This window comes from Lactuca virosa, chromosome 2, assembly GCF_052849685.1.
Source record: "Lactuca virosa cultivar CGN04683 chromosome 2, Lactuca_virosa_CGN04683_v6, whole genome shotgun sequence".
NCBI classification, from domain to species: domain Eukaryota; kingdom Viridiplantae; phylum Streptophyta; class Magnoliopsida; order Asterales; family Asteraceae; genus Lactuca; species Lactuca virosa.
The window spans coordinates 271,899,584-271,912,839 of NC_136427.1; the positions used below are offsets into that span (position 1 = coordinate 271,899,584).

The 13,256-nt window shown below is 34.7% G+C and overlaps 1 protein-coding gene and 1 long non-coding RNA gene across 2 annotated transcripts; one reads left to right on the forward strand and one right to left on the reverse strand.

Annotated features, from left to right (window-relative positions):
• Nucleotides 1-6,227: 6,227 nt before the first annotated feature.
• Nucleotides 6,228-8,498, forward strand: LOC145161082 (diaminopimelate epimerase family protein). Its single transcript, XM_079080518.1, has 9 exons — nt 6,228-6,627; nt 6,850-7,017; nt 7,121-7,191; nt 7,321-7,378; nt 7,453-7,632; nt 7,746-7,830; nt 7,953-8,012; nt 8,103-8,176; nt 8,251-8,498. The coding sequence occupies exons 1-9, from the start codon at nt 6,340-6,342 to the stop codon at nt 8,365-8,367; spliced, it is 1,101 nt and encodes a 366-aa protein (XP_078936644.1). The 5' UTR covers nt 6,228-6,339; the 3' UTR covers nt 8,368-8,498.
• A 3,472-nt stretch (nt 8,499-11,970) lies between these two features.
• LOC145156997 (uncharacterized) lies at nt 11,971-12,862 on the reverse strand. Its single transcript, XR_013737025.1, has 2 exons — nt 12,554-12,862; nt 11,971-12,315 (listed from the first exon to the last, which is right to left on the reverse strand). It is a non-coding gene; the product is annotated as an uncharacterized LOC145156997 (long non-coding RNA).
• Between the last annotated feature and the right edge of the window lie 394 nt (nt 12,863-13,256).

The window sequence follows — 13,256 nt, forward strand, 5'->3', positions numbered from 1 at the left end:
CCCATACGTTACATGCCACTTCTAATATCATAGTCGAACGTTTAGAAATCTGAACACATAAAAGTTTCCAGATCCGGTCGGCAATAGACCATAAATCCGATCAAATAATAGCATATATGACATCTTTATAGCTACAACATAAATCATTTAGCACATAAAATTATTTTAGGCATTTCTCCTAGAATAAGCTAGTGCTCGTCTCTAAAATATAGAATACACTCATCTCACAATCACCGCTTAGCATTCTAAGTTTAAGTCTAGAAAGCCTACAAGTTCCTAGTTCACTTAAACTAATGCTCTGATACCAACTGTGACATCCCCAATTTCATGGCCATAAAAGACTGATTTTTTTATGCTTAATTTGAAAATCAGAGTATCATTTTGAAGAAATATGTTGCGGAATTTGTTCCCAAAAATATGATAAAGATATTATCAAAGCATTTCCGAAGAAATGTATTTTAATTATATTAAAAACGTTGGGATGTCATTGTCAATACAGTACATAAGCATAAACAGAAATAGTACAAGCCTTACAACATCTATTATTCTAATGGCCAATAATCCATTGATCTCTCATCAGATCATCACTCTTGTGCTCCATTGCCACTACCTGTAATACAAGAAACTGAGTGGGTCATGCATGGGAGCCTGGTGAGCACATAGGGTTTTTTAACCCATAATAATTAAGTTCATTAATTTCATCAAATCATTCAACCCGATTACCTGTTCCCGTTATCCTCACTTTTTATCCCTAAAGCATCTAATTTAAGTGACATGGCCTAAGGATTATCATCGGGATGGACAACACTGCTTAGAGGACTCATCATCAATATATGTCAAAGGCAACCATGAGGGGGATGGAGTACACCTGGTGAACATGTAGTTCAAAAACACCTACAAGTTGCGAGCCTCCCAATGTTCCACTGAACTGTCTAGAATAACCCGTGGTCGTCATCTATACTCCACTGGATGACTGAATCAACTTAAACATCGAGACCTCTCATCATTTATTTCATCATCTATATCATCTACCCATCTTTAGTCATCATAATTATAGGTATAAAATACATATACAGTTTAAATCGAATAAAACATGTATATTTTGTTCGTCCAACATAGATATCAAGAACACAGATAATATGCACACATAGCATGAAATTTATATAAAATACTTCATATCCATGTGTAAGATGAAAGTAACTATGCACCCACTTGTTAAAGTGATGACTCCAAATTCGGGCAGCGCTTCGCTTCTAACAATTTTCTTTTCATTCGACGAAACCTAGTACCATTATTACTAGATTTTAGTCTAATATTTATTGCGACTAATTATTAGTCTAGATTTATCATTAAATCAAGGTCTACTTTCATGATCTATCAAGTAAGGAACAACCAGGTAGGATCATATCGGAGGTAGTGTCCGTTTGGTATACGTAGTATACTGTTTGGAAATCCCACTTTAAACACCTCACTAAATCACAGCCTAGACATCATCCCCTTAAGTAGATCAATAAGTATAACGACTTTGAATCACTGATAAATATTGTTTATAGGTTCATAATAACGATAATGAACTTAAACATAAGTTATACTTAAAGTAGGGTAAGCATAACTCACGTACAAGGGGGTTTAGCGAGGAACCGTGCTCTGCTCGTGAAGAACTTCTAAGCCGAAAGCTCTTCTTCTCGAAGCCTTCTGGCACTCCAGGACTCCCCTCTGACACTTTGGAAGTGTTAGGGAATGGAAGAGAGGGTTTGGGAGTAATTGGGAGAAGAGAATTGGAAATGTGTGAAGAAAATAGGAGACTTGCGCCTCTATTTATAGGCTGAGAAATGGCTCAACACGGTGTGTTCTGAGCTCTACATGGCTTGTTCCAGTGCCAAGTGTTGAGATCTCGTGCAAAGCCATGATGAAGAAGGTGGGGCTGAGATCTCGCCATGTGTCAGCTTAAGAACTTAACCCATAAATTAATTATCTTCTAAATTCCATAACTTTCACATACGAGCTCAGTTTTTGACGTTCTTTATATCTGTAACATTCCATTTTTCAAGTCCAAAAAAATTTCGATTTTTGGTATACAACATAGAAAACATTCATAAGAAAATATCATGAAGTCATATCATTTCGTAAAAACCATAATCTCATGTCTGAAAATCATATCATAAAAGTAGTGACGATGTCAGAGTACAATCCCAAGAAATCTCATAATGCGGAATCCAATGTGTGTATGATGTGCAGCTACCGCGCCGGCTCCTTCCCCTTCGCTGAAGAGGTACCTGAAACAAAACTGAAAACTGTAAGCACAAAGCTTAGTGAGTTCCCCCATCATGCCACATACCATACAAACACATGACATACATACTGCCAGGCATATCTGGGTGCCCGACCTACCCCTTCGGTCCTCTCGACCGGTGACCTTGTCTAGCATTTCTGGGTGCTGGCCTACCCCTTCGGTCCTCTCGACCGGTGACCTCGCCTAGCATTTCTGGGTGCTGGCCTACCCCTTCGGTCCTCTCGACCGGTCTATCACATACAGTCACGTAATCACAATCTAACATAGCTGGGTACTAAGCTACCCCTTCGGCCCTATCGGCCGGTAACTTGGGGACTATTTTCCCCCTACTATTACCATCATCACGTAACATCATATCATGCTAGCACATAAACATAACAGGTAGTAGCAAACCTAGATGAATATCACAAAGACATTCATCCAACATACAACTCCTACTGGTGGGCCGACATTGTGGCCGTAGACCCACCGCTACTGGAAGGTAACCCACCTCGATGTCGTGTAGTGTCTGAACTGTCCTCGGCGCGAAGGTCGGCCCTCCTCGACTCCTTAATCCTTACACGACAACCTTCAAGTCATCAAACCGAACATACAACCCAACCAGGGTCAATACCAAAACCAGGCAAGTCAACATTGGTCAAAGTCAACGCCCAGTTGACCTGACTCGCCGAGTTGATCTACCAACTCGTCGAGTCCATGCTCCAATAACCCGATCCAACCTCGTCACCACTCGTCGAGCCTTGCGAGAATTCGTCGAGTTCTCCTTCATTCAAACCATCGGGACCATCTTCATCCGACTCGCCGAGTTCTTCTTTCAACTCGGCGAGTTCATCTCCCTCATAAGAACGTGTCCAGTCTATGACTCGCCGAGTTGTATGAACTAGGGGTGTGCGTGGTGCGGTTTAGAGCCAAAACCACAAACCGCACCACACATGCGGTTTGAGTTATTTAGAAACCGCAAACCGCACCGCGAACGTTCAAAACCGCATTATGCGGTGCGGTTTGGTGCGGGCGGTTTATGCGGTTTACATGCAGTTTGAGTAATTATTTACTTTAAATTTAATGACAATAGTATCATTGTCGTCACTACCGGCTCACTAAGTGGTCATTAAGAAATTTGGTGGTCATAGAATTGTGGTCATTAACTACTTATAAATATACATACGTTAAGAAAACATAGTGACCATAAAATAATGGTCACTGAATGTTAGTTGAAAATGAATTTGAGACAAAAAATATGGTTACTCCATTAAATTTTGCATTAAATTTTGGATTAATTAAGATTACATTTCAAAAACTTAAGATAACGTCACTAATTTAGGACCTGTCAAATTATTTTCGAATATATATATATATATATATATATATATATATATATATATATATATATATATATATATATATATATATATATATATATATTTATATATATATAATCATTAATTCATTTTACCAATGCGGTGCGGTTTAAACCCCAATTTTGTAATCGTAAACCGCAAACCGCACCGCATAATGCGGTTTAACAAAAATACAAACCGCAAACCGCACCGCAAGTGTTTTAAACCGCGTTATGCGGTGCGATTTGGTGCGTGCGGGCGGTTTATGCGGTTTGTGCGGTTTATTGCACACCCCTAGTATGAACAACCCGTCGAGTCCATCTTCAAAGGTTGGGAGATTGCCTTGAATTCGCCGAGTCTGTTCATACACTCGTCGAGTCCCATGATTCCCAGGTCCCTTTACGAGTCTAAACATTTACGAGACTTCCTTCCCGAACCACTAGTCCAACCACAGAAGGGATTTAGTGGTCACTACACACCGACTCGCCGAGTTCCAAGAACAACTCGTCGAGTCTCTTCTTGACCCTTACTAAACAGTCGATTTAAATGGGTCTTAACATGTCAAAATCATAGATTCGGCCTCCTAATGTCCATTTTATACGTAAAGTTCCAAACTTGGTGCACATGCATGGGGTCTTTGGCTCAAAAATCCATAAAAGGTGCTCTACAATGTGCATAGGGCTCTAATGGCCATATAGTTGGCACCTTTATGCCATGAGACCCCTCCAATGACTCAGATCTGAAAGTAGAACCCCATGAATCACCTCACAAATCCGAAAATGGCTTAGAAAGCCCTAAATGCACCCAAAATCTAAGCTCTAAAGATGAACAACCAAATGGAAGACCAAAACAGGGGGCATTTACCTTGATTGAGCTGAAGATGGAATAAGATCTCTGGATCTATAAGCCCCAACTCGAATTCCCAAGCTTCTTCCTTCCTTTCAAGCTTCACAAACCACCCAAAAGCACCAAAAATGGCCTTAGATCACTCAAAGCGGCTAGGGTTTCGATATGAGGTGTTCTGGGAGCATAAGGGACGATGGAGGCTGCAATAAGACGTTTAAATAGGGCGCAAACCCTCAAATTTAGGGTTTCACCCAAACAGCACCTACTCGCCGAGTCAGTCCCCGACTCGTCGAGTAGGTCACTTAAACTTCTCGCGAATCCCGTCTCTACTCGACGAGTTGGGCCATCAACTCGTCGAGTCCCAGAGAAAATACATAAAATTCATAAATAAAATACATACCAGCAATCCGGTGTTACAATATCCACACGTAGGTAGCGACGTAATCTACAACTTTCGTTTAGACTCCGTCGGCTAATTTTTGAATTTATTTCTAATGTTATATTTTAACATGCTTAGATAATTAAAGTCCATTAACAATTCATAACTTTGTCATTCGACGTCCGTTTTCGTCTGTATTTATATCGTTGAACTCCTATTAACGAGATCTTCGATTCTCGTTTAGGTTGTGTCGGCTAAAAATCAATCGAGCTAAAATTCGATTTCCGAGTTGCATACTATTATGCCAAATCTTAGAAAAACCATAACTTCCTCAAACAAAGTCAAATTTGGACGTTCTCTATATGCACGCTCTCGGTTTAATATATATTACGAATTTCGTTGAGATCGCTAAGGCTAAAAAGTAGTTTATCAAAAATTCACTTTTTACGATACGCGGCGCCGTGCCGGTTTAGTCGTAAAACTTCGACGGGTCATAACTTCTTCGTTATAAGTCGGATTTCAGCGTTCCTTATATCCCCAAAATCATTGTTACGACTACTTCAACTTTCTTCATAGATATTGGCTCTATCTATTATTTTATTTTGATGCATATTTTTTTTGTTATTTTATTATATTGTTATAAGCACGTATATTGCACATAAATCACATAAATCACAAATAATTCTTCTTTATTACTTCAAAATAGGTTACAATTGTTGGCCCTAACTATTACATCATAATATTAATGCTTAGCCAGAAATGCGGACGTTACAACTTATATTCGTGAGCTTAAGAACTTGATTACGGGAATGCATTATCAACACAAAATGGACGTGAATGAGTTGTTGGATTATCCACGTGAAAATAATGAATGTTACGAGGTTCAAAGCATTGAAGAAATTATCGCGGATAACGTTCAAAATTCGGTTGATGATGATTCAGTACCTTTTGAATCGGTTACTCGGCAACAACTCTTCACAACTTTTTGTTGCAATATGAGAATACAATGCCTCAACTCTTAAGTGTAATTGAGAGATTTAAAGATGAACTCAACACAGATTTGAAGTTCACAAAAAAAAAATGAGTATAAATTCATTTTTTACTAGACAATTCTAGAATTTTGAAATATTTTTGAAATTATTAATTTATAGTTTTGCTGAGACCAATATATTTATATTGGAATTTCAAAAAAATTATTATTTTATTGTTTTATTGATTGGAGTCCAATTTTATACGTTAAAATCGGAAAAATTATTAATTTTATCGAAATTATTAATTTATCGAATATTAAATTATAAAAGTTGTATTCTATACGTACCAAATTTGCAATTTTCTTTTATAGTATATGCAAAAATATTAAATAAAAAGCTAAACGCCTGAAGCCCTGAACCCTTTGGCTTTGGACATAAACATAAACAGGGTCAACATCCTCCTTCCGGTTCAACTTGACAGCCGCCGTGCGAATCAACGTCTCCGTTTCCATCATGTCCGTCGCCACCATTGTTTCAGCCCCTCTCACATCCTCAAATATTCGATCACTTTCCATCATATCTTCGTCCTCCTTTACTCCAATCAATTCCTTTAAATGCTCTTCTTTCGCTCTCAAACTGACAACTACTTCTCTCCTCCGAAACCCTAATTTCCGATTCTCTGTCTCCGCAATGAGCGTAGCAGCTCAGGAAAATCTCTCTCAGACTGCATTCCTTGATCGAAGAGAAACCGGAGTTCTTCATTTCGTCAAGTATCATGGCCTCGGTAACGACTTTATCATGGTAAGTACTAAGAAACTTATTTCTACTTTCAACCTATATGGAACATTGCTACCAGTGAAGTTTTTAGATATTCCGATGATGTTCTGTTACTGTTCATTGTTCAAAGTATAATAACGATTGCATTATGTTACTCATATAGCTTATAGTGGCTCGGTTTAATGAATTTGATTGCTAGTGGTTGGGAGTGTCATCCATTGTTTACCTAAAATTTGCTTTGAATAGGTTAACAATCTTGATTCAATGGAGCCCAAAGTTACTCCGGAGCAAGCTGTTAAGTTATGTGATCGGAATTTTGGCATTGGAGCCGATGGAGTAATATTTGCAATGCCTGGATATAATGGGACTGATTATACCATGAGAATATTTAATTCAGACGGCAGCGAGCCTGAGGTGATTTTCTTTACTTAGCAATGCGCAAAGCACAAACACTCATATTCTTGATATGTCCATTGTTGTGTAAACTGTAATCCCAATTATCTGCCTCCTCTCACAGATGTGTGGCAATGGAGTTCGATGCTTTGCAAAGTTTATTTCAGATCTCAATAGCTTACATGGAAAAGAAAGGTATAAAGAATTTATTAAATTCTGCTCTCCTCTAGTTGATTTGAGTACCATTTAGTTGTTGTACAAGAAGCTTCAATTGCAAGTTTACGTGATCATTTTCTTTAATGTTTCTTCTCCATGCATTTACAGTTTTACAGTACATACTGGTGCTGGATTAATCGTGCCCGAAATACAAGATGATGGAAAGGTAGTAAATTTTGCTTATTTAATTCATTGGATTTTTATCCTTGTGGATTGAATTCAACATTGTTGTTACTTCAGGTAAAAGTTGACATGGGTGAGCCAGTTTTGAAGGCTTCAGATGTTCCAACTAAAATAACACCAAATAAAGATGAATCTGTTGTGAAAGCAAAAATTGAAGTGGATGGAGTAAACTGGAATGTGACATGTGTCAGTATGGGAAATCCTCACTGTGTCACTTTCGGTACACAAGACAACGAGGTATATTCAATATTCATCAAATTTTTGTAAAATATATATATATATATATTCTTGTATATCAAAATTTGTCTTCTACTTTCTTTTTTGATTTTTGTGGTATAACTTATAAACAGAACTTGGTGGTTGATGAATTGAATTTGGCGGAAGTTGGTCCAAAGTTTGAACATCATGCACTGTTTCCTGCCCGAACTAACACAGGTCCGGTTTTATTTACCTTTATGATTTGTGTTATACAATCATAAAGCATAAAAGAACTGGATATTAGTATATCATGTATTTCTTTATTTTATTTAGCCTTGTAACATGTTATACTTTTGCAGAATTTGTGCAAATGTTCTCTCGTTCACATCTAAAGATGCGCGTTTGGGAGCGTGGGGCAGGTTAGCTTATAAAATGATTATATCTTTTTATACTTTTTAGTTTTATAACTTTGGATTAAAAAAAAATTAAAAACTGTATTATATATATAGGAGCAACATTGGCTTGTGGAACTGGAGCATGTGCAGTAGTTGTTGCAGCAATCCTTGAGGGTCGTTCTGAGCGAGTAAGTTTTTTTTTTTGGATATATAAATAAAAATGTTTAATTTTTATTTTGATATTAATGTTTTGTGATTACAGAAGTGTAGGGTTGATTTACCTGGAGGGCCATTGGAGATAGAATGGAGGGAGGAGAACAACCATGTGTATATGACAGGTCCTGCTGAGGTAGTCTTTTATGGATCTGTTGAGCTCTAAACCATACAATTTTAAATAATTTGAAGATTAGTGTCTGTTTTATCTGATATAAACATAATTTGGTGTATTGTAACATTATTTATTTGATGCTTCTGAATTTGGAAGACTTTTAATGTAGTAATATTAGTTTTGTTGTTGGTGGCAATATAATCATGTCAATAACAGAAAAAAAAAAGTGATTCCAAACCTACTACTATAAAAGTTTGGACAGATAGTAAATCACAAAATATAGTCACCAAAACGAGAAAGGTTTACTTTTACATTTGATGATATGATGTTGTCAAATATATGTGGCCTATTTCTTGGTGTTCCCTATGGGTGAGTGTGGTATTTCCTAATCTATTAAAGAATTTACCACAATTATTGCATCACGCTTTATTTGGCCCTGTGACCTTTTACATAAGTTGAAACGTTTGCCATTTTATGGGTTTGATTTTGTAGGCAATACTTTAACAGCCGTTATAACAATGTAAGATTGCAAATGGCCACAATCAGATGCCCACTATTTTACATGAAAAAGATTGAAATATGGGGATTGAGATACATGAAATATAACGAGACTACCTCATAACTAGAGTCGAAAGAAAGTATGAACATATTGCGAAGAGATGTTAACAAAAACAAGTTAGCAGAATTGCAAAAATAGTCGATTTGTGAGAGTATATAGCGTTTTGAGTGGTATTGTGAGAGTATATAGCGTTTTACCTATTTATAAAACGGTGATAACAGCTAGAAATAAAGAAAAACTATTTTCCAACTGCTAGTTTATTAAACCGGTTTTCCTCAACCGGTTCCAATAAATAGATTACCAAACCGGTAGATAACCAGTGGTTTGGATAAAGCAGACCAAGCCAGGCCCAAACTAGTTGACTTGTTTGAATGTGCACCACTAACTAGATGAAGTTTGAACAATTGGTTTTTCCTATTGTTAAAGAATTGAACAATGAAAGTATATGACGAGTGCCCAATTGAATTGATTGGGTCACTATTCGGAAATTTGGTAAATCATAATAAAAAATTTGGTAACTTAGTGCCAGCAGTGTGAATAATTTAGACTATTATATCAAAATACATCTTAAACTATTAATTATCAAATATAGGTTTTGCTGTTTTAATAAATGTACAATTGCTTTGCATTTTTTTTTTCTAAATAAATATTTTAGAACTAAGATGGATAACACTATGAGTCTATAACAGTAGGGGGATGACACAATACTGTTTATTAACTTATTATGATATACTCTTCACATCTATCGTGTTTTGTTACAAATTTGATATATTTTATTTGCTAAAATAACAAAAACGATCAATTCATATCTACATAAAAGGACAATAAAAGGATTTTATTATGTGTTCTGAAAACCCCCTTCACCAATCAAATAGGGGCCTATACCCTAGAAGATTCTTCAATGTCAAAACGCACTAAAATAAGACCACTTGCCACTCAAAAAAATAGAAAGGAAGCACAACAAATATTTTGATTATGTTATGTATGACATGTATAGATGATACAATGAGAAGAAAAGATGATATTGACTTCTCTCTTTTATAGAATTAATAACAAAAGAACCTATTGCAACTTGCATTTAACAAGGGCATAACTTTCCCGTCAACATGGAAGGTTTATTTCTCTAATCATATAACTAATAAAAACCATTATCATATATGAATTTCGTTCACCCACTTCTTTCCATCTTATTATTTTATCAACTTCTTTAACTAAACAATTAATCCAATAAAATGGGATACTCCAAATTTAAGAAAAAATATTGCAATGATTTGGTTATTTACAACCATTTTTTTTGTTAGAAGATAAAAGATTAAACTTACATTTATGTATTCTAAATGCATCAATCAATGAATTCATTTTAGTTCTTTCTTAAGCATAACCATGCATACAAGGTTGACTAGACAATGAGAAGGAAGAAGGGGTTAAATAAGAGATATGAAAAAAAAAAATTGTATATATTAGACATACATTTTTAAACAATGATGTCTTTTAAACTATGATGTTATTATGATATTGAGTTGTATCAGAATGTCTCATATAAAACGTATTTTAGAATTAGTTCTTTTATACCAAATGACTTCTAGTCTAACGGTATCGGGTGTTGCATTTACTTCTTGAGGTCAATGATTCAAGTTCTGTCTGAGACATAGATGAAATTAGAAGTAGATTAGATTTGTTGTTCAATTCTTTTATATTACATAGAAAAATGTTATCATAATCAAATTCATTGTATTTTAATGTTGAATCTTTAACATAAACCAAAACAAAGATATATTTTGAAACTTGTTTGTCAATTTCTTCTCCATTCATATATGAATAGATTAAAGATTCCCATAAATTACACTTATAAATCAAATGGTAGTTGAAAATCCACACAACACCTCTTGTTTTTTTGTTGGGAATCTAATAATATTTAAACTGTTTAATTTGAAAAAAAAAACATCTTTCAACTCTATTAATTACTTAATTTTCATATTTACAATCTTCAAAAAGATGGCAATTTTAAAGTTAGTAAATACTAATAAACAATAAAGTTACGTTTAAACCAAAATAAATAATTAACACTAAATTAGACCTAAAGCTGAGCCATTAGAATAGAAAAACTCAAAATCTACGACTATTAAGTTTTTTAATCAATATTATATATTTTTGTATTGCAAACCAGCAAACCTGATGCAGTGGAAGCTAGTACGTGTCGCGACAGTAGACGAGTGACCAATAAAAACAACCGTGATATTTATATATAATTTTAATCTTTCTAAGTAACAGCCATTTATAATTATTTTGATTCGTTTTAATGTTTTATCATAAGGAGTGTAGTGGAATCGATGCATGTAGTCATTTATTTTTATATAAAAAAAATAAAAAATCAGACATCGACATATACACGTACAAACGCGTTTTACACTATTAAAAAAAATACCAATGAAAATTACCGACTAGAAGAAAATCCATCGGAGAGAACGAGGAAATACCAATGGGAGAAAAACTGAAAATTGGCAAAAGACATAAATTCGTCGGAAAATTGTTTTCTAATATGGTAATAAGCGTCATCTGTTTCTCTTCTTTGACTTCTAAAGAATTGAACAAAAATGTAGCTTAGTTAGGCTTTTTTAGAAAAGATATTAAGTTCGTTGGGGTTTCTTGAACAAAGAAAATATAATTGAGGTTTTTTGAACGGTTTGGAAACTTCGTTGGCTGATAAGTTATTTTCCATTATTACTAATAGTTATCTATCGGATATTAACAATGGAATACTAGACGAAATAAAATTTATGATCATTTTGTTTTCTAAAAAACTATATTCAATTAGAAAACCGTCAATTTGTTATTGTTATTGTTATCATCATCATTATCACTATGTTCTTCTTCTAATTATTAGTGTTACTATTATCATTATTATATATATATATATATATATATATATATATATATATATATATATATATATATATATATAAATGTGTAATTATGTGTATGAAAATGAGAATGTGTATGTATGTGTATATCAATGTGTGCATGTGTTTGTATTTATTAATGTGTATATATGTGTATATGTATCTATTTGTATAAGTACGTATATGTAATGGAAATATTGTCAAAGGTGACTGCTTACGTGGAGTTCTAGCTTAACAACTAGGGTTTTAGTTCCCTTTCAAGCAGATCAAGTACACAAAAAGCATCGTAACATAAGAAAAAAGGTAAGGAGATGACGGATAGTTTTGAACATAAGGTTCGACTATATATTTGCGTTGATTTTCAATTATCCAATCGACACATTTACGCAGATCAATCATTGTTGGGAAGCTTGTTGATTTCGGGGTTTGTTGAACACACACATGATTTTAGGTATGTATTTGTTCATCTTTATCATAAAATTAAACCCTCAATCTCTATCTCATCTTCCTTCGAACAACACCATCTCACTTGTGGCCCAACTATAAATCAAACCAAAGAAAGAGAGGATTTACCAAAAAAACATGATAAAGAAAAGAGCTCACTGATCTTTGTGAACAAACTATAGAAAAAGAGAGTATGTGTTTATCTTCATGGTTTCTATAACAATCTTTTAAGAAAGAGGACATAAACAATGGGGTAAACACGAAAAGTACAAAACCGGATCGATAGAGACCATCAGTAGGAAGAAAACAATAGATATTTGAAGGTGAAGCTTACCGTGTTGTCGCCGAAGTTAGAGATGTCGCTTGAGCTGGATGCGTCACCAAAGAATAGGGAGCATCAGAGAAATCGGTAGTTCCGATGAAGGGTTAAGGTTGCGATGAAATCCATTGGGAATAGAAGTTATTTTGACTAATTTTGAATTTGCTTTTAATTGAAAATCCTACATGGCAAGGGGTACGCGGTTTACCCCTTCAAGATCTCCAAAGAGACTTTTTAAACCCGACAACCTTCACATTGTATCCTTAGAAAGCCAAAAAATAACTTCAGGAACCTTTAAAACCAATTCATAAAAATTCGTTGGGCAATAACGACATTTTTCCTTTACAACATTTGAATCGTGAAAAGCAAAAAATAATTAGCAGAGAGAGAGAGAGAGAGAGAGAGAGAGAGAGAGAGAGAGAGAGAGAGAGAGAGAGAGAGAGAGAGAGAGAGAGAGAGAGAGAGAGAGAGAGAGAGGTAATTTCAATTGAGAAAAAAAATATATGTGTGTGTTACTTATAGATAATTAGTAGATTCTCATTCCATTCTTAATCCAAAGGTAAGTTATGGATGGGTTAGAGAAAAATAAAATATGTTGTTTTTATTGATAAAAAACAAAGCATATTTACCAATGTTGTTAAAAATAGTAGTTTTATGGTATGTGTATATAAAAAATATGTTATGATTAATAAAAATAAATGTATGTTGTAAATAAAAA